We start from the raw sequence: 21,200 nt of genomic DNA on the forward strand, positions 1-21,200 counted from the left end.
CCATGGCTGCTGGACACCCACACAAGGTCTGACATGGCAGCAATGCAGGGCGGGGAGCAGCCATGGCTGCTGGACACCCACACAAGGTCTGACATGACAGCAATGCAGGGCGGGGAGCAGCCATGGCTGCTGGAGGCCACACCAGGTCTGACATGGCAGCAATGCAGGGCGGGGAGCAGCCATGGCTGCTGGAGGCCACACAAGGTCTGGCATGGGAGCTATGCAGGGCGGGAGCAGCCATGGCTGCTGGAGCCCACACAAGGTCTGACATGGCAGCAATGCAGGGCGGGGAGAAACCATGGCTGCTGGAGGCCACACAAGGTCTGACATGGCAGCTATGCAGGGCGGGGAGAAACCATGGCTGCTGGAGCCCACACAAGGTCTGACATGGCAGCTATGCAGGGCGGGAGCAGCCATGGCTGCTGGAGGCCACACAAGGTCTGAAATGGCAGCAATGCAGGGCGGGAGCAGCCATGGCTGCTGGAGCCCACACAAGGTCTGACATGGCAGCTATGCAGGGCGGGAGCAGCCATGGCTGCTGGAGCCCACACAAGGTCTGACATGGCAGCAATGCAGGGCGGGGAGCAACCATGGCTGCTGGAGGCCACACAAGGTCTGGCATTGGGAGCTATGCAGGGCGGGAGCTGCCACGGCTGCTGGAGGCCACACAAGGTCTGACATGGCAGCTATGCAGGGCGGGGAGAAACCATGGCTGCTGGAGCCCACACAAGGTCTGACATGGCAGCTATGCAGGGCGGGGAGAAACCATGGCTGCTGGAGGCCACACAAGGTCTGGCATTGGGAGCTATGCAGGGCGGGGAGAAACCATGGCTGCTGGAGGCCACACAAGGTCTGACATGGCAGCTATGCAGGGCGGGGAGAAACCATGGCTGCTGGAGCCCACACAAGGTCTGACATGGCAGCTATGCAGGGCGGGGAGAAACCATGGCTGCTGGAGGCCACACAAGGTCTGACATGGCAGCTATGCAGGGCGGGGAGCAACCATGGCTGCTGGAGGCCACACAAGGTCTGACATGGCAGCTATGCAGGGCGGGGAGAAACCATGGCTGCTGGAGCCCACACAAGGTCTGACATGGCAGCTATGCAGGGCGGGGAGAAACCATGGCTGCTGGAGCCCACACAAGGTCTGACATGGCAGCAATGCAGGGCGGGGAGCAACCATGGCTGCTGGAGGCCACACAAGGTCTGACATGGCAGCTATGCAGGGCAGGGAGTAGCCATGGCTGCTGGAGGCCACACAAGGTCTGACATGGCAGCAATGCAGGGCGGGGAGTAGCCATGGCTGCTGGAGGCCACACAAGGTCTGACATGGCAGCAATGCAGGGCGGGGAGTAGCCATGGCTGCTGGAGCCCACACAAGGTCTGACATGGCAGCAATGCAGGCCGGGGAGCAGCCATGGCTGCTGGAGGCCACACAAGGTCTGACATGGCAGCAATGCAGGGCGGGGAGCAGCCAGGGCTGCTGGACACCCACACAAGGTCTGACATGGCAGCAATGCAGGGCGGGGAGCAACCATGGCTGCTGGAGGCCACACATGTTCTGACATGATCTTCATGGAAGACATGTCAACAAACCAAGTCCGCTCAGGAGTCGCCAGCTCCCTGCACCACAGATGTCATGGAAGTAGGATAAGATAGAGCAGTGACAAGCAATACCTTGGCAGAAGGGCTGCAGTATCACTGCACTGACGCTGGTGAGCACACACCATCCTTGCCCCTCCTGACTAGGTGGTAGTCAATGGTGTCCTTTGGTGCTTCAAATACTCTAGCGAGTTTAAAAGCACTGAGACAGTGGAAGTAAAGGTCTGGGCGACGTGCCCACAACTGTGGGCTTCTCTAGGTTAATAATTTACGTGGAATGGTGTCCGACTAGGCCCTCGCCCGGCTTTCCACTCCCAACTAGATGCACGCATGATTTACAAAGTTATTTTATTAAAAGTAGTATTTCTTGTGAAATTCTAGTTCGGTTACAAAATGTTTTAAAGAACCCCATGTCCTGTTTATTTTTTGCTGAGAACACGGATGGCACATTGGCATTTTACTTCCCAATACTGCATAATAATTGGAGCCATTTTGATTTTTTGCATCTTGTTTTTAAACGTTAAACATGATTTTAGAACCAACAGAGTGCAGTAATACCATCAAGAGCAGCATGCTCCTGCCTCTACGGCTTCATTCACAGCATTTGTGGTGATTTCAAGACTTCTAGCTGCTGGGCATACAGGCGCACAGAAAGGCAGTCCAGGCTGGTGGCGCGCAGTAAACTATGGAAACGGGCAGATCCAGTGCCCACTCCACCATGGAGACTTTACGCCAGTCCTGATTTTACAACCAAAAGCACCAATCATGCGCGGGCTTACAATTCCAGGGTCCTATCCAATGCTGGTTGGGAGGGATGACAAGCACCAGAGGCGGTTCAAGGTAGGTGAGGCGATGCACACTAATACTGATCACATCTCTGCCTGCAGGATGTCATTTCCTGTGTGTGTGTGGTGTAATTTCCTATCCATCATGCTGTGATTGACAATTGCCCCAAGGACCAGCAACAGCGCCCAAGGAAGGGTGACCCAGCTCAGATAAAGCCATGCAGCTTAAACTGTTGCTAGAGGCAGGAAGAGATCAGACTGGGGCAGAGTGCGGTCTCCAGACAAGTCACACGGAGAGCAGCTGGCGGCTGAAAGAAGCGAGCTGAAACTATGGGAATGAAGGCACCTTCAAGTTGGTTTTAGGCATCCAGAGCCCTGTCCATAAGAGAACATCTGTCAACCAAACTCACCACATACAGAAGTATTTATGCCTCACCCATAGGATGCAAAATATATTCCACTCTTGGTAAAAGTCCTGTGATAGGAATACAGAAAGAGCTTCCGTAGCCCACAGACCTCCTGGTTAGAAGAGGACTGCCCAGAGTCAACCCACATCCCTCCTGAAGGTAAAGCTGCAGCACACATTACACATCAAAAATAAAAGGAAGGTGGACAATTAATCAGAAAAGACAGCGGATGATCTGACGAGTCGAAGTAACGGAAAGAAAATTGGTGAACACATTGATTGAAGGCAGAATCTCCAGGTAGGGCAGTGAATCTGATTGGGTAGAGTGGTGGGCAGTGAACCTGATTGAAGTTGTAAGTCCCACTTAAAAAGGTTGCTGGTCTGCTTTAGACAGGCAGATATAATATGCTTTTAGGTTCCTCTTAGATCAATCTAATTGGCCCCTAACGTTTCATATATGCTGCTGGCTGAAAACTGAACTTTCTTTTATGCTTTAAAACTGTCACTGGTCCCAGAAATGTAGATTATTTCAGATACTGATTTGGACCCAAAGGTTCTGTTTGCGTGAGTAGAGCTTAGAGTTCTGATCACTCAGGCAGAGTTTAAAGTTCTGTTCACATGGGCAGAGTTTAGATTTCTCTTCGCATGCGTGGAGCTTAGAGTTCTGATCACATGGGCAGAGTTTAGATTTTTCTTCGCATGGGTAGAGCGTAGAGTTCTGATCACATGGGCAGGTTTTAGAGTTCAGTCCACCTGGGCAAACTTTAGAGTTCTGTTCGCACACGCGGCGGAGCAAGCTCCATATAGCTCTTTTTCCTTTTCACTTTGTACTTTAGAAGTTTGGCGTATTCTTTCAGCAGGGATTCCCAATAGCAGGATACATCCTCCATGCGCAGGTGGTCAGAGATGAACTGCTGCCCCCTACAGGACCAGAAGAAGAAAAGGGTAAGAAAAGGACCATCATACATTCCCCTGTCCACCAATCCTCTTAGCTCACCACTCCCCATCAGAAGATCAGCCTTCACATTAACCTATAACCAGTATCCACTCACGATGGACGGAGTGACTCTCTCACACTGCTAGCCCCAGCCACCTATGGCAGGGACGGTCAGGCACACAATTACTTATCAGGCACATGGCACTCAGGTGCCCGTTTTGCAGACTAAAACCATCTGCCAGATGAACCAAAGAAAGTGCCCCTTGAAGGACAAGACTGAATTGAGCAGGCAGCAAGTTCTAGACTGTTGTGGCCACCCCAAAGAAAGACTTTCTGCACTCTAGCATGTTCTAAAGAAGGCTTTAATGACATCAAAGGCCCTTAGAACCACCAGAGATGAGTAGATCGCCTAGGTAGTGCGGCGAGTTTTTGTGGGTGGCTCTATGCACAAAGCAGCAAACTTTGAACAGGATTTTGGGTGCTATGGAAGCTAGTGTAGGTTTTGGGTTAAAGATTCTGTTATGTGGCAGGAATTCAGTTTGGTTGTGACCAATCATTACCAAAGCATAGCAACATACGGTGCGGGCGTTTGGGGCTATGTACCCACCGACAACCTACAAAAGATCCAAAATGGCTTTTTAAAATATCTTCTGGCTCTCCCAAGTAGTGCTCCAAATTACGGTTGCCATATCGAGCTTGGTATGGATTACCTTTCTGATGACATCAAATGCCAACCAATTCTCCTCTGGCACCGTATCTGGACGAAGCCACAATGTCACCTAACACGTTCTTTGATAGCCAACTGTTTAAACCTAGCTCGTTGGAAGAAGATTCCATGGCTACTTTACGTTTTTAACTTCTTTCACGACCTGAACTGCCCACAATACTTTACTGAGCCCTTAATAATGGTAGACATTTCTAGAAAGTCTCTGAAAAACGTATGTCTTAACCACCTAAGGGATTTGCGCCTTTTGTCTGAAGTAACAAAGAAAACTAACGCGCAAGTGTTAATGGTTCAAGTTTCTGTTAGTATACAGCCCTATCTCACTTTTTATTTATCAAATTATGAAAAGTACCTATTGACCAGGTTTCGCTTTAATTTACTTTTCCGCCTTGTCACTTTTCCAACTGTGTCCGACTGGTCTCATGAACTAAGTAAATGTCCATGCGATCATGACTCCGCCCAATCAACTATACATGTTACTTTGTTCTGTTGTTACTATAAACCAGCGCGCAAACGTTGGATTACCCCACTCCTGAGACAAATGGGGTTGAGGTCCTGTCGCCCAGCTTTTTTGGCGTTACAGCTGCTAGAATCTCAATACGTAGCCAAAAATGTTGCCCTGTTTTTAAAGTCCTGTTTATTGACTCGTAGCAAAATTAATCAAATCTAGCATTCAAGTACTGTCGACAATTTGATTTATATTTTAAATTTTTTCTTAGATTATGATTGTATGTAAAGTTTACTTTTTATATATATCATATAATGTAACAATGTTTTTATATGAATTGTATTGTATGATGCACTTTTTATGATTACCATAAGTTAATCGAATAAAAGTATTTGAACTTGAACATTCCCAAAGTCAGGAAGATACTTCAGTCCTATTTCGCCTGAATTTAGAAAGGGTTGTCGTTGGCACTTCACCATGTCTGAACTCCCTATACCTAGGTATTGCTAAGACACAAAATATGGGACCTTGTCTCATCCACACTACCCAAACTTTGTGCCACAGTTTTCCAACTACTGTTACTGGCCCACGCCCTCAGAATGTGCTGTACTCACCTTTTTGAAACTTGTCGTGCAACTTCGTCATTCTCCTTTACAAACTGCAGTAGTTCCCTGTGAGAGATCAGAAATTATATCAGAAACATGATTTATTTAGAAATTAAATATCTGTTCTTTAATATTTATAAAAAGCTCCATCTTACAAAACCATCCTTTCAAGCTTTGGCTATGCATGGAACATATTTGAAATGGCATTTCATTGTAGACTCAACAGGTTGCTTAGCTGCTAATAAGTGCTGTGCAGACCTTGACTTCTCTACTACTAATAGACCTGTACAAGGACCATGTGTGCATCCTCTTGCATAAGATCTTTGTATTGATGTTGTATAAACCCACCTGTGCCCCCAAATTCAAAGTTTATACATTGTATTTATAGGAATTTGGACCCAATAAATTGCTTTTCCACGGGCAGGTTGGATAGTTTTATTGTAAACTGTACACGGTTTCCCTAGTTCTAGTTAAAAGACATTAACAAGGCAATTCAGATAATGAGTGCCCCATTATGAAATGAATGCAGTGCTCGCCCCTGCCTTTGTGAAGGCACTTACCACCAGGCACTACCTGGTGGTAGTTGCCTATACAAAACAGCACACACTAGGGTTTATATAATGCCCCCAAAATGGGCACACATTATTGCTTACTGTTTAATGCACGGGTATTCATTGGGTGAAAAAACACCCATTTCCACCAGGGTTTCTTTCAATCTCTTAACACCGCAAGAGTCTCCTGAAACCACAGAGCTAGTATTAGATCCAGGAATTGCAGTGGAAAATGTAGTTTTACGGTCTGCTTCTCAGACTTACACTTTATGGAATAGTTTATGTTTTGGAGGGAGATTCTGGAACACCCTAAGCCTTATGGGAGTCTTCTTACTAGAGGGACCGCTCAGCACATTGTTAAAAATGTAATACTCTGTTCAGGGAGACAGTTCCCAAAATGGACTGTGTCCGCTGCTATGGCCCAAGTCATAAATTCCTCAATTTCTAGAAGAATTTCTGAAAAAAAATGATGCAGCCACACGCCTTCCACTGATTTTAGAACCAAAAACAAACATTTCTCATGATATAGTTTCACAAACAGCCCAGCAAAAGGAGAGTGCGGCCATCCAGTCTATGGGTTTTGGATTGAGATAAACATCCCCCACCCGGGTTTTTGCCAGGGACAAGCTTAGCATTCAAATTAGAAGTGTATTCTTTCTTTAACCTCTTCTATGCTCATGACGACTCCCGGCCGTCATGAGTCACGGTGGGCTTGTGCTTATGACAGCCGGGAGCCGTCATGACCACGTCTGCGATTGGAATGTCTAGCACTGCGGCGGAATTCCCACTGCAGTGAAGAGGTTAAATGCGGAGCCATGAAAAGATGTTAGTGTTATTGTGTGATATCTGCTGCCAATAGTTAATCACTGAATTGTTTTACAGTAACTTCTTTGCCATTTTTCCAAGATCTATAATAAAACATTAAAGTATTTATATTACCATTAATACACTTTAGATTACAAATAAGCAAATTCTTCAATCAAAATGCCTACAATAATTTAATACTAAAAATACATAAGGCCAATACACATAATAACAAACATTAACGTTTGTTCCAACAAAAATCTCCATTTAAAAAATTGATAGCCAGGATTCTTCATTCCAATATTGGGTTCTTACTTAGTGAAGTTTTCTGAAAAATGCTGATGCGTGTAGAAACCACCTTCTTTAGGACACAAACAATTCAGTAGTGGTTACCCTGTCTTTTTTGCTCTTTGAGGTATGAGATGAAGGCAGCCGAGCGAGAGAACTGCAGTAGGTTCTACTCGAGACAAACTATACAGTGCACCCATTGAATGCAACATAGGAAAATCAAAAGAATTTGAAAAAAATTAAATAAAAATTGAAAATGACAGGCGAGTTCCACACTAAGGTGGGCTGCCTGATGTGGACACAACTTTTAGAATTCCACCATCTTGGTTTTGGCTGAATTACGCTCTCTGTGTCAGGGTTATGACCACTTCTAAAAACAAGTGGCCATATAGAGGGTGTAGACTCCCTAAGGGTAAGCAGCCTATTGGCTACTATCTGCCACTCCCCTGAACGCACCAAATGGAGTATTTTGGCACACCCTTGATGCCAGGAAATAAGATTTTACTGACCCATAAGAAGAGGACAAAGAGGAACCGCAAGAATAGCAAGAACTGAAGATTTTATGTGAACTTTTGGCGCCAAACCCTGCTTGCACCAGTCTCGACAATCACGACCAGCGACTCATCCTGCAGCTGAACATCTTGAAAGAATTGGTGGTAGTGGATCATGCCACCAGGTACACTGAAGCTGTATCCGTTAGGACTGTCACTGCTCCTGCAGTTGCTAGAGCCCTCCAGTATTTTTACAAGAGTGGGTTTCCCTAAGGATGTGGTGTCAGACGGGTATGAACTTCATGTCTGGCTACCTAAAGCCTATGTGGAATGAATGTGGTGTGACGTACAAGTTTCTACCCCATATCATCCACAAACAAATGGTACAGTCGAGAGATTCAACAAAAACATGAAATGTAAGATCATGGGACTCCCTGAAAAACTCAGGAGGTGGGCTGTCTTTTTGCCATGCCTGCTTTTCACTGACAGGGAGTTTTAGACCTGGCCCTTTTGGCAGGTGTATCCCCAAACATTATGTCTTTGTTGGCTATAGGAGTCTGGGCACTTTACCACTGCTGATCAGTACTAAAGTGCATGTGCTCCCAGTGTAAATTGTGAATATGATTGGTTCTCCACAATTGGCATATTTGATTTATCAATGCATCCCTAGTATAGTGTACTGTGTGTCCCAGGGCCTGCAAATCAAATGATGCTGATTGTGCCACCCACACCAGTAGCCTTTCAAACGTGTCTTAGATCTGCCACTGCAGTGTCTGCGAGCACAGTTTCACCTCCCATGTTGACCGGGCAAGTGCACCCACTTGCCAGACCGTAACCTTCTCTTTCTTACATTTAAGGCACCCCTCAGGTAGGCCCAAGGTGCCCCCATGGTTAGGGTGCCGCGTATGTGAAAGGTAAGACATGCACTTGTGTGTGTTACATGCCCCGAACGTGAAATACTGTGCATTTCATTATTCACTACTGAAAGGCTGTCCATAGGTAAACATGGGAGCTGCCTTGTAACCTCTTACAAGTGTACCCTTTCATTGGGACAACATAGAGAAATTGAGTTTAGGCTCTCTGAACTCAGAATTTAATAACTTTTTAGTAGAGTAGTTTTTAAATTGTGTGTTTGAAAATGCTTCTTTTAGAAAGTAGGCATTTTCTTGCTTTACCATTCTGTGGGCCTCTGCCTGTTTGTGTATTCGGTACAAAAGAGGCACAGGGTCAGACTGATTTGCATATGGCCATGTCTGAACTGGGGTGGCAGATGGGCTAAAGAACGGTGATGGATTAAACCCAGATCTTTTGACTGGGTGTGAGTGTTTGATTGGTTCAGATGCTCCGTCCATCACCACCCCCTTTTGTACCTGTTTTTGTATTCATCATCTGGTTTAAGATTGACAGGACCTGGTAATGTCCATTCACTTTAGACAGTCGCAAGGAGAGTTGTGGTGGGCCCTGCAGATCTAGGTTGAATAGACCTTTCTGCGTTTAGGGTGGTGGGAGGAGTTTTCACTAGCACCTGAATAGGCCGTGTTTGCTCTGCACAATGCTGTCTCCACCTCCTGGAGTGAAACTGAACCAGGGAGGACAGAACTGGTTTTACTGAGCTCAGAGACTCTTGAAACAGACTAAAAAGAGAAAATGGGGTATAAATATTAGACCTAAAACCCCAGAACTTTAGATTACTTCTAGAATGAAGAGGAACCTCTGCCAAGGAAGAAGAGCTGTGACTGGGAGCACTGCCATTTGCGCTGTGCTGCTTTTCTGGGCTGGCCTGCAGTTGCTGCTTTTTCTAAGGAGAGGACAAAGACTGGACGTGGATTGAAACTTGCATGAGAAGATTATTCAAGGGCTTGTGTGTGCTTGCCTCCTGTTCTGAAGTTGGAGGGACACAAAGACTTCATAAACAGTACGAGGTACGCTGTTCCCCAAGGTGAAAGAAGGTGAATGAACCGGACATTGAAAAAAGGCCCCAACAAGGGAAGAAAGGGAGGGGAATCCTCCTTTTGGGACTAAAACCCTCACACACCCAGCAAGCTAGGTGTCATGCTTCATCATCTGGGTTTTGCTCCTCGTCAAACTGGCGGTGCAATGTCTGACGGGCACCCTAAAAGGGGCTCTTTATCGGAGTTCTTTTGTCCCTGCCAGTTGGTGCTGTGGGTGTGAGGGCCCTAGGGAAGTGTAGATGTCGGGAAGTGGTGGTAGTTAAAAAAGGTTAGGTAGTCTACTAGTGTTGGAAAGGCGACCCCAGGGGGGACAGAAGGTGTCTGACTGTCCGCCCCGAGACCCCTCTCTCTGTATGGAATAGGCCGAGCACCGTAGGGAGGCCTCCTTGGCGAGGCTCCTCTCCTACAATCGTAACAGCAGGGTAATCACACTACTTACAGATAGACACTACACAGGGAGGAGGTTCACAAGAATCTTTATACAAGTACTCAAAGCATGTTCTTGGCAGGATAGCGGCAAGGATCGAGGGATCCGTAATGTCTTGATCTTGGGGGAAAAGGGGGTAGCGGGACAGTCTTGGCACCCACGGGTGCGTGGCTAGTTCAAGGGTTCAGGCCGCGACAGCAGGGCCTCGGAGATATTTCAGCTTGGACAGGCCGCGACAGCAGGGCCTCGAAGGTGGTTCGGCGTGGTCAGGCCGCGACAGCGTCAGCAGGGCCTCGAAGATCGTTCAGCGTGGTCAGGCCGCGACAGCGTCAGCAGGGCCTCGAAGGTGGTTCAGCTTGGTCAGGCCGCGACAGCGTCAGCAGGGCCTCTAAGGTAGTTCAGCGTGGACAGGCCGCGACAGCGTCAGCAGGGCCTCGAAGGTGGTTCAGCTTGGTCAGGCCGCGACAGCGTCAGCAGGGCCTCTAAGGTAGTTCAGCGTTGACAGGCCGCGACAGCAGGGCCTCGAAGGTGGTTCAGCTTGGTCAGGCCGCGACAGCGTCAGCAGGGCCTCAAAGATAGTTCCAGGTGCACGAGTTTGGATCAGGATCAGCCGCGACGAGGTCAGCAGGGCTTCCACTCCAGATACAACTCCCGTCCTGATCCAGGGCTGGCCCAGATATAGGACTGGAGTCCTTTGATGTCCGGACCCTCGCGCCTGGGGGTCAGAGGGGCCGGGATGAAGGTGTCCAGACACCCAGCAGGGGGGTGGAGCCAGCGCCCAGGGAGGCTGGAGGGCGATCGATACCAGGCGTCCGGGGACGGCTGGAGGGCCATCGAAACTTCCCGCCTTTCGGATCTGTCAAGTGGCCACTAGACCACCTGGGAGGATCTTGGTGCCCCGATGTCGGGGCTTCGCTGGGGCCGGGGCCAGGGTGGCGGCGGCCACGTGCTCGGGACGTGATGGGCCCAAGATGGAGTCGGGCCAGAGATGGGGCCAGGCATGGTTGCTGGACCGCCGGCGTTGGCGAGCAGGGCCCGCCGGGGGCCAGGGAGAGGGAGAGCCGTAGGTTGCCAGGGGGCGGCCCTCCTTGCGGGTTCGGGAATGTTCGTGTCAGGGGGGTCGACAGCAGCTTGACGGCGGCCCGATGTCGTCCGGGGCCCGCCAGGCGGGAGGGTTAGGCCCACGCCACGAGGCCGTGTCCAACAACTAGGATACTTTAATGGTGTGGCTAGCTACCTTATTAAAAACAGTGTGCAGAGGCTACTACCTGATGTAATGATCCATATGCCATCTTGAAACTGCCCCACTTGGGTAGGGTGGTCCCGGAAACTTTTACCCCATTGGTTAAGGCATGCTCAAGAGTTATTCCCACCTTCTACCTTGCACCAGGCATAAAGGAAGAATGTCCAGGTTCTCCCCTTCAGAGATCTCTGAAGATAAGAAGAGGGCTGAACCATCTGTCTGAGATATGGGAACAGCCTTGAAGACTGAACCTGCTCCATCTCTTGTACCCAGGTAAAATAAGTGGACTATAGGGTCATAAACCTGACCTCCTGTTACATCTACAAGGACACAACAAGGTAGAAGGTGCATTTTCTAGCAACTGCCCAGTGGCAACTGAACCTAGACTGGAGCCTGCAGTTCGGCCTCTGCCTGACACCCTATAAGTCTCCAAGTGCCACCTCTGTGGTCCTGGGGGGCTTTAGACGTGTACGTCTTGGTGGATTGGGGCTTAAAGGAGCAAAGTCAGAAGATAAAATATTTTAAGAGGATGAATCTAGGTTAAGGATCCAACCGGTACTAGGTTAAGTATCCAACCGGTACTCCATTGCGGTCAGCTACAAACTATGCCTAGGTCCCGGTCTACCACAACCATTTACTATCATTGGCAATGGATGCTTTTTGACACTTTCTACTTCATTTTTTTTTTTAAACTCATATCATTGGTTCCCTTAATTGGATTTTTGTCATTTTGTTTATTACATTTTATGCTATTTTTCAAGTTTGGTTTGGGATTTTTATGGTTTTCTTTTTGACTTCATTGCAGTTTTGGTACTGCATAAATACGTTACACACTGCCCTACATGCTCTGTGCCGTGGCTACCAGGGGGCTGAGCTCAGGGTTATTTAGTTACTTTACGGGTTCACCCTGACATGGCCTGTGATTATTCCATGAGATGGGTAGTCACCCACCACGAACAATAATACAATTTATTACACAAATCCAGACTCAAAAACATGCACCTGGCTTTACAATCAGTTGTTTAGGCAGGATCAAGGAACACGCAGCGCAAGAAACATATAGAGGGCCGGGAAGACAACTGCACAATCACTAAACATTATGCAGCACCGTACAACATAGGGGATGCATACATCCAAGGGGGCCGCAGCCCAAGGGTCTTCACCATGCAACTCAGCACACTCAGGCACAACGCAAAAATAAAGAGGTTTAGATGCCTGAATAATAAATCCTACATGGGAAAAGCCAGCAGGCAGTGTCCGAGCTAGGGTTCAGACAGCAAAGGGGCTGTACCCCTAGCACTACTAAAGAGATATCATCAACAGTTACTAATGTCACGGGGAAGGTAGTAACCCATATTATAAGGAATGTAATACTCTGTTGGTGAACAACATATCAAATTGATGTAGAACCCTTGGCAGGATGTTTATGACATGGGTTACCCTAACAAGAAAGCATTTTGGGGCAGCCAGAGCGACAAGTTAGGGAGCATGGACTCTGCCCCGGGGACTTTCAACCCTGAACTGGCCGTTACAGACATTGTAGTAGGGAGATGCTCACTGCACATAGAGTATCAGACGATTCCTGCAGGACCATGATGGAATGCACCCGCTGCACGTACCTGAGGTTAGAAAGGTCCTGCCGCACCGGGATATAATGCACCCACGGCTTGAGCCGGGGGTAGAAGAACTCCAGCCACTCATCACCCACGTGGAAGACTAGGGAGCCGCAGAGGAAGAGATGCTTCAGGCGGAAGCTGGCTGCCACGCCCCGGAAGTTAAACAGGTACCTATAGAAAGAAACAAGCCCAACATGGCAAGATTAAAAGAGTTCATTAACAGTGACATCAGGCATTTAACACATAGTCCTTTATTTGTTCACCAGACAGACACTGCCCAAGAACAGCATTCATCCTGTCCCTGCAATGCGAGGATTTCCGCCTCAGCAGGCTTCATCGCTGACTTGAAAACAGATAAGTGTTCCCACTATTATAACTCCCTCTCGAGGGTATTTTTCTATGTTCTCATTGGGTGGAGCTGCCTCTTAATGTCTACACTGTAGCTGCGTCCGATGCCTAATTTCTGGTTATCCTGTTGTCTGAAGGTCAGGCCAGAAGCATAGCTTTACACCGCAGAACCCGTGAATACATATACACGCATATCGTAACCCCCCCATATGCGAACACCCTGGCCAGACCCCACATAAAAAGTATTTAAGTGTAATGATGCTGAAATGTGGGAGACTGACATCCACGCACTAAGATTGACTGCATTGATTTCCTATCTCTTGTCCACCTTACAGCATCACACGAAGGCATTTTTTACATTCCTCTACCATGGGTAAGGGATGCTCCGAGAAGCCGGCACTGCTGCGCACAATAAAAAATTCCCTGACTTTTCAAAGGAGGCAGGGAGTGTCAGTGTCCAATCATGATCACCTTACTCAAGCCCAGCTGCATGAAGGCCTAAAAGACACTCAATTGCATTACCTTAATGTGAGAAGTTGGCCTGATATATGATGTCTCCAATTCTGGAACCACCTTGTATCAGTCCAAATGTCCCCTTATGGTGTCTGGTTGGAAGTCAACCTTATAGACAAGCTATCTTAATGGTAGCATAGACTAAGCAGCCTTAAGGCTTAACTCAAGAGGTCGAGTTAAGCGAGCTGTTTTACCAATCACAATCCTGTAATATCAAATGAAAGGACACCACACAAGTATATATTATAAAAATATATGTATTTATTACTCACAATAATCCCCAGTACTCTTTATGAATAAAGGGGCACAAGCGTTAAATCAAAAGCACAGTATAACATACAAAGTTGCACAATTATGGATGAGGGCGAGGGGCCACTCAGACCATATACTAAACAAGTGGTATAAGAGATACCAATCGAACAGTGGTTAGGCCAAGGGCCTAGGGAATCGCTGGGAGCAGTCGGGACAAGCAATGCTGAAGTCGGGAAAAGCCCGCGGGATTCGGGTGCAGTGCTGAAAGCGCACGCATGCACCAATGTTAGTCAATGGTGCGTAAAAGTTACACAAATAGAGTTTAAGGACACTTCCGCTGAACCTAGAGGGACAAAACTTAAGACACAGACCCTAGAGGTGTGTACCAGTGTGGGAACACCGGCGTTGCAATGTTACCTCACCCACAGGAAGCGGGTGCACAGGGTCGAAGTAGAGTCGGGTTTCGTCACGCTGATTCTTGGTGCTTGGAGCTGAAGAGGCTGCAGGCGCTGTGGCGGAGAAGTGTCCGGTGGGATCCAAGGGTGGATCGAAGTCGAAAAGTACCTGAAAGCAGAGGGGACGGAGTCTGGGTCACTCAGCAGTGACCAGGGTGGAACCAGGACGGAACCAGGCAATGTCGGGCGCAATCAGGTGGTCGTCGAGGAGCTTCTCTCCGCTGTCACGTGGGCTCTGGGGCATCTACGACGTCCAGGAGCAGGTCACGATCTGTCCCACGCAGGCTCTCGCCGTCGGCGCTGTCGGCTTCAAGATTGGAGCAAACAACACTTGGCAAAAGCAATCCACGCGGAACCGGAAGATTGCTTCTCACTCGGATCAGGAGGGTCAGAGTGGGGGCTCCTTTTCAGGGGAGCTGGTGCAAATCTGGAGCAACCAGAATCGCAAGTCGTTTTTCAAGTTTCGTCGGCACAGGGGCCACAAGCCGGCTGGCAAGTGACCGGGCCAACGCGTTGAGCCAAAAGAAGCAGAAGGGCCCCACGCAGCACTCGTCGAGTGTGGAGGGCTGAACTTCGGTGCAAGAGTGGCTCAGGGTTGGGGCTTCTCAAACCCCGGTGTACAGCTTCGAGGGTCACTCGTGGGCTGCACGGTCAGCGTCTCGTGGTCTTTCCAAGATGGCGTGCCCCACGCTTCCGGTCACCTCCACGGGTCTCAGCTCTGCAGGGACTGTGGATCGGGCTGTTAGAAGGCAGGAAAGCTTGATCTCGTCGATCTCTGTCGCTCGAGTTCCGGCGGGAACTGCAACAAAGCAGACGTCGAGGTGCTGGATGGTGCCCGTTTGCACAGGGTGGTCCCTCCTTGACCACAAGGGAGATTCTTCAGTCTTCTATGTTGAGTAGGATGTCGAAGGGTCCAGAGTTTCGTTTCTTATGTTTCATCAGGATAATCTGAAGTGCTTTGGCACTGCTCCCATTCTTATACCAATCTAGGGGGCTGGATTACCTGCTAGGTCCCCTCCTATGGGTGGGACCCAGGAAGGGGGTGGTTACACCCCTTTCCTTTGATCCAGGCCGCGCTGGGTCGGGGGCTGGAGTGCCCCAGTACCGGTTTGGCCGGATTATGCAAGGGGCAGCCTTGTGCGCCCCAAGCAGTGTCTGGTTTCTTTCAAACCTCCCTGCTACAATCCACTATCTCCTGTCTGAGGGGGTGTGACACCTCCCTGCGACAGGAAACCCTTTGTCCAGGCCCCCTTGGCTGAGTTTCGGTCAGGTTCAGGGGGTCAGACTTGTGTCTGTGGCAGAAGCATCCATTTTGTGGATCCAAGGTCCTTTTAGAAATTAACCGCATTTAAGTAAAGTAACATGTCTAGCCCCTCTAGAGGGGTGGAATGCTATCCCCGTCGCCAGAACTGGCGAGGGGATAGTATTCCAAATCGTATGACACCTTACACGACATGTTTTGATAAAGCCAAACCAAAGTTGCTATATAACCGCGAGGATTATAATGCACTTAAGAGTATATGGTATGGCATTATCCTGAAACAGCTTAGGGATTTGTTCCCGACGGCTGCAGACAGGCTCAGCTCATGCTAGAGCTCCATCTCACATTAAACCACGCACTCTGCCTCCAGGATTGATGAGGCCTTCCATAGGAGTGGCTCACAGGTTTATATGTGTCCAGATATAGGTTTAGATATAGGTATACTATATCTAAGCAAGGGGTGATTACACCACCTTACCCCAGCTGAGTGATCAGCCAGTTGTGTCAATTTAAGAACCAGCCAGGGGTGGCAAAAGATATGCTGCAGCCCCTGGTAGGCCTTGGTGGCACCTATGCCCTGAGCACCTACAGTGCATGGTACAGGGGCTGACAAGGAGTCCATTTCCAATTGTGGTATGTACCTAGGGTACATGGAATCCATTTTACAGAGAGAGCAGATAGCCTGGGGCCCTGACTAGCAGGGAACCAGGCCAACTAAGTCGAAAACCAGCTAAACACAAGGCAAAAAATCTGGGGTAACCATAGTCAGGTAGCCACCTTCCTACACTTAACCTTATGAGCACTGACACAGCACACCTCTACCCTTTGTATGGCTCCCTGGTGGACTTTCAGTGTCTGCGTGCCCTTTACCAACGCTTTTGGGATTCCCCATTCATTTGAGCTATCAACAGCTGATGTTGTATTTATCTATGGTTTATGTTTATTTTGTGCTAAATGGTTCAGCCCTGTAGCTTGATAAAAGGAGTGAGATAACCCTAGTGCAGTATTGTGTACATGACACTACCAGACGTTCTAGTTGAGGTATTATGTTGTGACAGAGTAAACTAAAAATATATGAGCACAAGACTAAATAAGTTGTATTGCCAGACGGAGGTCGACCCTGGCGCGCGTCCTGTGATAGTCAGCTGTATGGTGTATCTAAGCAGTCTTGGAGAAGCGTTTCATGGTCTGTTGGATGTTTGTTCTGCATTTCCAGGTACTGTTGGGCGTACCAGGACCGCCATCTACAAGACACATCTGTCCTGTGCTGGATGTAGAAGGAAGACTTTGTGGAATGTGTTGTTATAAATCACCTACCGAAAGAGGTGATGATGTGAGGCTTGGGAGCTGGTGTCCTCTGAAAAGCATCTGCATTAATTTGAAGCAAGGGAGTCGTGGGCTATGACAGAGTGAGTGCGGGGTCATGTGGTAATGCTCCTCGGAGGGACCTCTAGGTGTAACGACAATGAGTGTGTACCACAGCAGCTTGAAGAGATGTAATAATGTGTCCAAAAAGGTGATTTAACACCGGCATTGATTCCATTCTTGAGGCTGTCAGAGCTCATTGAGCAGTATCCTGTGAGGGTCCTATGGCTAACAGCAGGTGTGCTGGGTGATTGTACAGGAGAACTATGACTGGATAGCCACAGTTTCTTCCTTTAAGCTGATGGCTACCTCAGTAGGGGGTTGAACAACTAAGGCTCAACATGGTAAGATAACTACCTTGGTTACCAGGGGAGTAGATGGAACAAATATACACAAAAAACCGAAATCAACTATAAGGCACATCCAGCATCCGAGTTATGAGCAACTTGGTGGCTCCTTAGTGACAAACACTAACTTTTTAGGTCTCGTGACCTACAATGCGCGCAAGCGCATTGAGGGATCGAGAATTCAAGTGCTCAAAATCCTCGTGAAACCACGGGCTTTTTGCTGCGGTTTTCATGAAGTTCACGTGGCCACAGGCACGCGCTTTTGGGCCATAAACTTGCATTTCTCCTCCCCCTCCCCAGCCAGCTTCCCCCAGGCCGTAGCAGCACTCCTCCCACACCTTTGAAGTGAAGCTTAGCTTCACTTCAAAGGCCCCTGCTGCTTCACACCGTGTCGCATTTCTCCTCCCCCTCCCCTTCTCTGCCTTCCCTCCGTCTTGTTGTTGTTGGCCTTCCTCTGCTCGTTAAGTGTTCTGTTTGGTTTACTTCGTGCATTAAACTTCGGCAGCTTCATTTGCCCTTCCGTCACGTAATCTCCCTTTGTCGTCCCACCCACCCCCACACAACACTGCTTGCCCACCGCTCCGAGGTCGCTGCTTTTTTCTTTAAACTTAAATTATCGCTTCATTTGTAGTGCCGTCACTTAATCTCCCTGTGCAGTCTTCTCTCCATCCCCTCGCCCCTCCCACAACACTACTTGTCTGCCCGCATCACCCCTGCGAGATAACTGCTTTTTTGTTTAATTTAATTTCGTAGATTGATATAGCGCTGGCAAGGCGGAGTGTAAGTGATTTTCCCAGAATCACAGGATGTTGAAGCGACGCCGAGACTAACATCGATCCCCAGCATCCGAGTCAGCCGCTCTAACCGCTGTATCACATCCTCTCCCTCTGGGGATCCATGTTATGAGTCTCCTTTTGTTGACAGCGGGTGTCAGCAAAGACATGGTATCAGGTGCAAGGAACCACGTGGTTAGATTACATCAAAATAATATATCTGAAAAGAGAAACATGCAAATATAATATTTGATGGAATCTAACCAAGTTGTTCCTTACAACCGCTACCACGTCTTTTTTCCCACTGCTATATTGGTTAAAACACATGTGCGTGTCTTTCTGCATCTCGGACAGGTTGTTGTACTTTTGTGTTTGGTTTACATCTGTTGCCCGGACCTCACGATGAGCTTCGCAGCATGTCCAATGCAGTTTTGGTTGTTTTTTTTAATTTTGCCAGATGGAGTTATTCATAAGTTCAAATGCCGCTCAAGTTACATTGCTATATGCGAAGATCTCTGTTATTTGTGGTTTAGAGTCACTCACACAGTCAATAAGATGGACACATCAGAGCTCGACTTCTCGCTTCAAAGGTGCTGCTCTTATGTCAGGGGACTGAAACCTGGGTCCGATGTCAGCACCCTGAAATCCCTCAGTAGACGTTACCCTCATTGGCGCATGTGCAGTGCTCACCGCCAGCGGTACACATTCTCTAGATATATTTGTACCTCCACAACATATTAAGTGACCAACATATTAACTGAATGTCTCATTATTTTGCTTCCTTTGTAATGATTCGTTTACATTGCCACTTGGGTGCTGTCAATTCTATCTTAGAAACTGTTCCCATTATTTCCCTGCCTGCCGACTTTCTCCAGCTGTGTACCCTGTTAAGGCCGCAGCTGCTGCGTATACTGACTTGTGACGAAGTCACGCAGCAAAGGTAGTTGCTAATTGCATTTCATGATTGTTAGCATTGGCTTGGATGCTTCCATGACCTGATTGGCACTGATGTCGTGGAGCACAGCTAACGACTGCTCTGGTTTCCACACCAGAACGGAAACTGGGCATATTTCTCGCGAGGCCATCTCTCTTTGGGACAAGATAGTATCTTATTTTGTGCAGCCAGAGCTCTTAATTTGCACCCCTGTCCTCACACCGTAGAAATGGCATGTAGGTGCCTGGTACAAAGAAAGCTATATGCCTTATTACTATAATACTGTTCTTTTGTGAAGTTTTTTTTAATGTATTGCAACCTAGATTAAAAACTTTTACCCTTGACAGTTTCTTAGCTGCTCTGGTTTTCAGTGGTTCGAAGACACCCTTTGGAGTGCATGATTGAAAATGGCGTTGCTGGTAGTAAGATCTGTATGAGAGGTGTGTGAGGTTTGGAAATGTGCTTTAAACATAGTGCGACAGCAGCGTTGCACATAAACATGAGATAATAAATAGTGTGACATAAGAGACAGTGGTGTACATTTTACCTACGGTTATATTCAGGAATTAATAGTAGTTATGCAACTGAGCCTATTTTTAAGTGGTAAAAATTACTGAACAGTCGATGTACTGAACACAATCCACAGGACAGGTCTATAATTACGCATTGAGGCAAAAGTATGACATTTGGCCGTGTTCTTTATATTTTAATAGTAATTTCGATTATGTGAGCTGGCCTCAAGCACCATGAGCTGATATGTTCTAAAATGGATGCCAAATTTTTAATTTACTGCTTTCACATGTAATTTCTCTACAGAAAACATACAATATATTATTTTCCATAGGAGTCACTGTTGTATCTTAATATCATTCTAAAATGCTAAAATAAGGAAATCACTAACTTACTAGAGTCCAATTTAAAAAAAATGAAAAAGTCTGAAAGGGATCATGATTTGTCTTAATTATATCACTGCAGATCACAACTCTTGCACAAAAGTGTACAGGTATGATTGAAGGGGTAGATGAATCATTTTGTGTCTCTTTATAAAAGCAGTTGACATATGTAAGTGGCTCTGTTTTGTTATAGATTTAGTACATTTTGAGGACTCCAGGATCAAGAACAGTAGAATTTAGTGGCACATGTATCTGTATGAAGAGTTTATTGGCACTATGAACATTTCAGATAGACATCACGGATCCTTATTTAAACTGCAGACAGGGTAATGCAGTTACATTTATTTTGAGACCAATACAGTGCAGTGAACGGTGGCAGTCCATAAACTCAGAGCATGAGTCATGCACTGCTCAAACAATTAAAAGGCACCACCAGAGGCTTCAGATTAGGCTGTATCTTTCTCCAATTTATAAGGCTCCAGCAGCTTTACAAATAACCACAATCAATAGTAACAAGCACTGGCATTGCCAATAGGTCTCGCAGTAGGAAAGTTGGAGCTATTACAATTGCAAATAACCATGCCTTTTATTTTTGTTTTCATTTTCAAAACATAAAGGGCTTTGTCATTTACAAAACCAATAGCTCCAACTTTCCTACTACGAGACCTATTGACAACGCCAGTGCTTGTTTAAAGATTGGTGCTCTGTTCTCCAAATTGGATATGTCCTATATCTACTATCTTCAAGAGCATTTGGGTATCTGTCGTTTTTCGAGGACTAGATTGAATACAGCTTAGAATACTGGAAGGTGACCTTCTGTTTAATGTACAGACGAGGTAGCCATAGAAAGCTGGTCATACTCCTAAAACACCACAGAACGTCCCGCAAGCCTCTGGGCAATAAGCTTTCCCGGTGATGTCCAGGTGACCCAGTGTGTGTGTGGTCAACAGTGTACAGTTAAGGACACAGTCCAGTTTACTCATGGTCACACCGGAGGAGCACCTGGACATTTTTCTTTTAATTTGGGGACAAAAGAATATAGTGCTCCAGTTCCCACTATGTGGTCCCAAACAAGCTGAAAAGTCCAGTCGAACCTTAAAATGTACTGCTGGGGAGGCAACAGCAGGTCGGGTTGCCTGGTACTTGTCAGTTTAGGAAATAGTGTTCATCAGAGTTTCAA

At 47.5% G+C, this 21,200-nt stretch overlaps 1 protein-coding gene across 1 annotated transcript in view; it reads right to left on the reverse strand.

Moving 5' to 3' along the window:
• Positions 1-1,953: 1,953 nt before the first annotated feature.
• POGLUT1 (protein O-glucosyltransferase 1) overlaps positions 1,954-21,200 on the reverse strand; it is an 85,507-nt gene continuing 66,260 nt past the window's right edge. Inside the window, exons 9-11 of the mRNA XM_078656364.1 lie at positions 12,883-13,050; positions 5,517-5,573; positions 1,954-3,714 (exon numbers count right to left, since the gene is read on the reverse strand). Coding sequence (XP_078512490.1) covers positions 3,558-3,714; positions 5,517-5,573; positions 12,883-13,050 — 382 coding nt within the window. The 3' untranslated portion in view covers positions 1,954-3,557. The remainder of the gene's footprint in view (positions 3,715-5,516; positions 5,574-12,882; positions 13,051-21,200) is intronic.

Source organism: Lissotriton helveticus, chromosome 8 (genome assembly GCF_964261635.1).
Source record: "Lissotriton helveticus chromosome 8, aLisHel1.1, whole genome shotgun sequence".
NCBI classification, from domain to species: domain Eukaryota; kingdom Metazoa; phylum Chordata; class Amphibia; order Caudata; family Salamandridae; genus Lissotriton; species Lissotriton helveticus.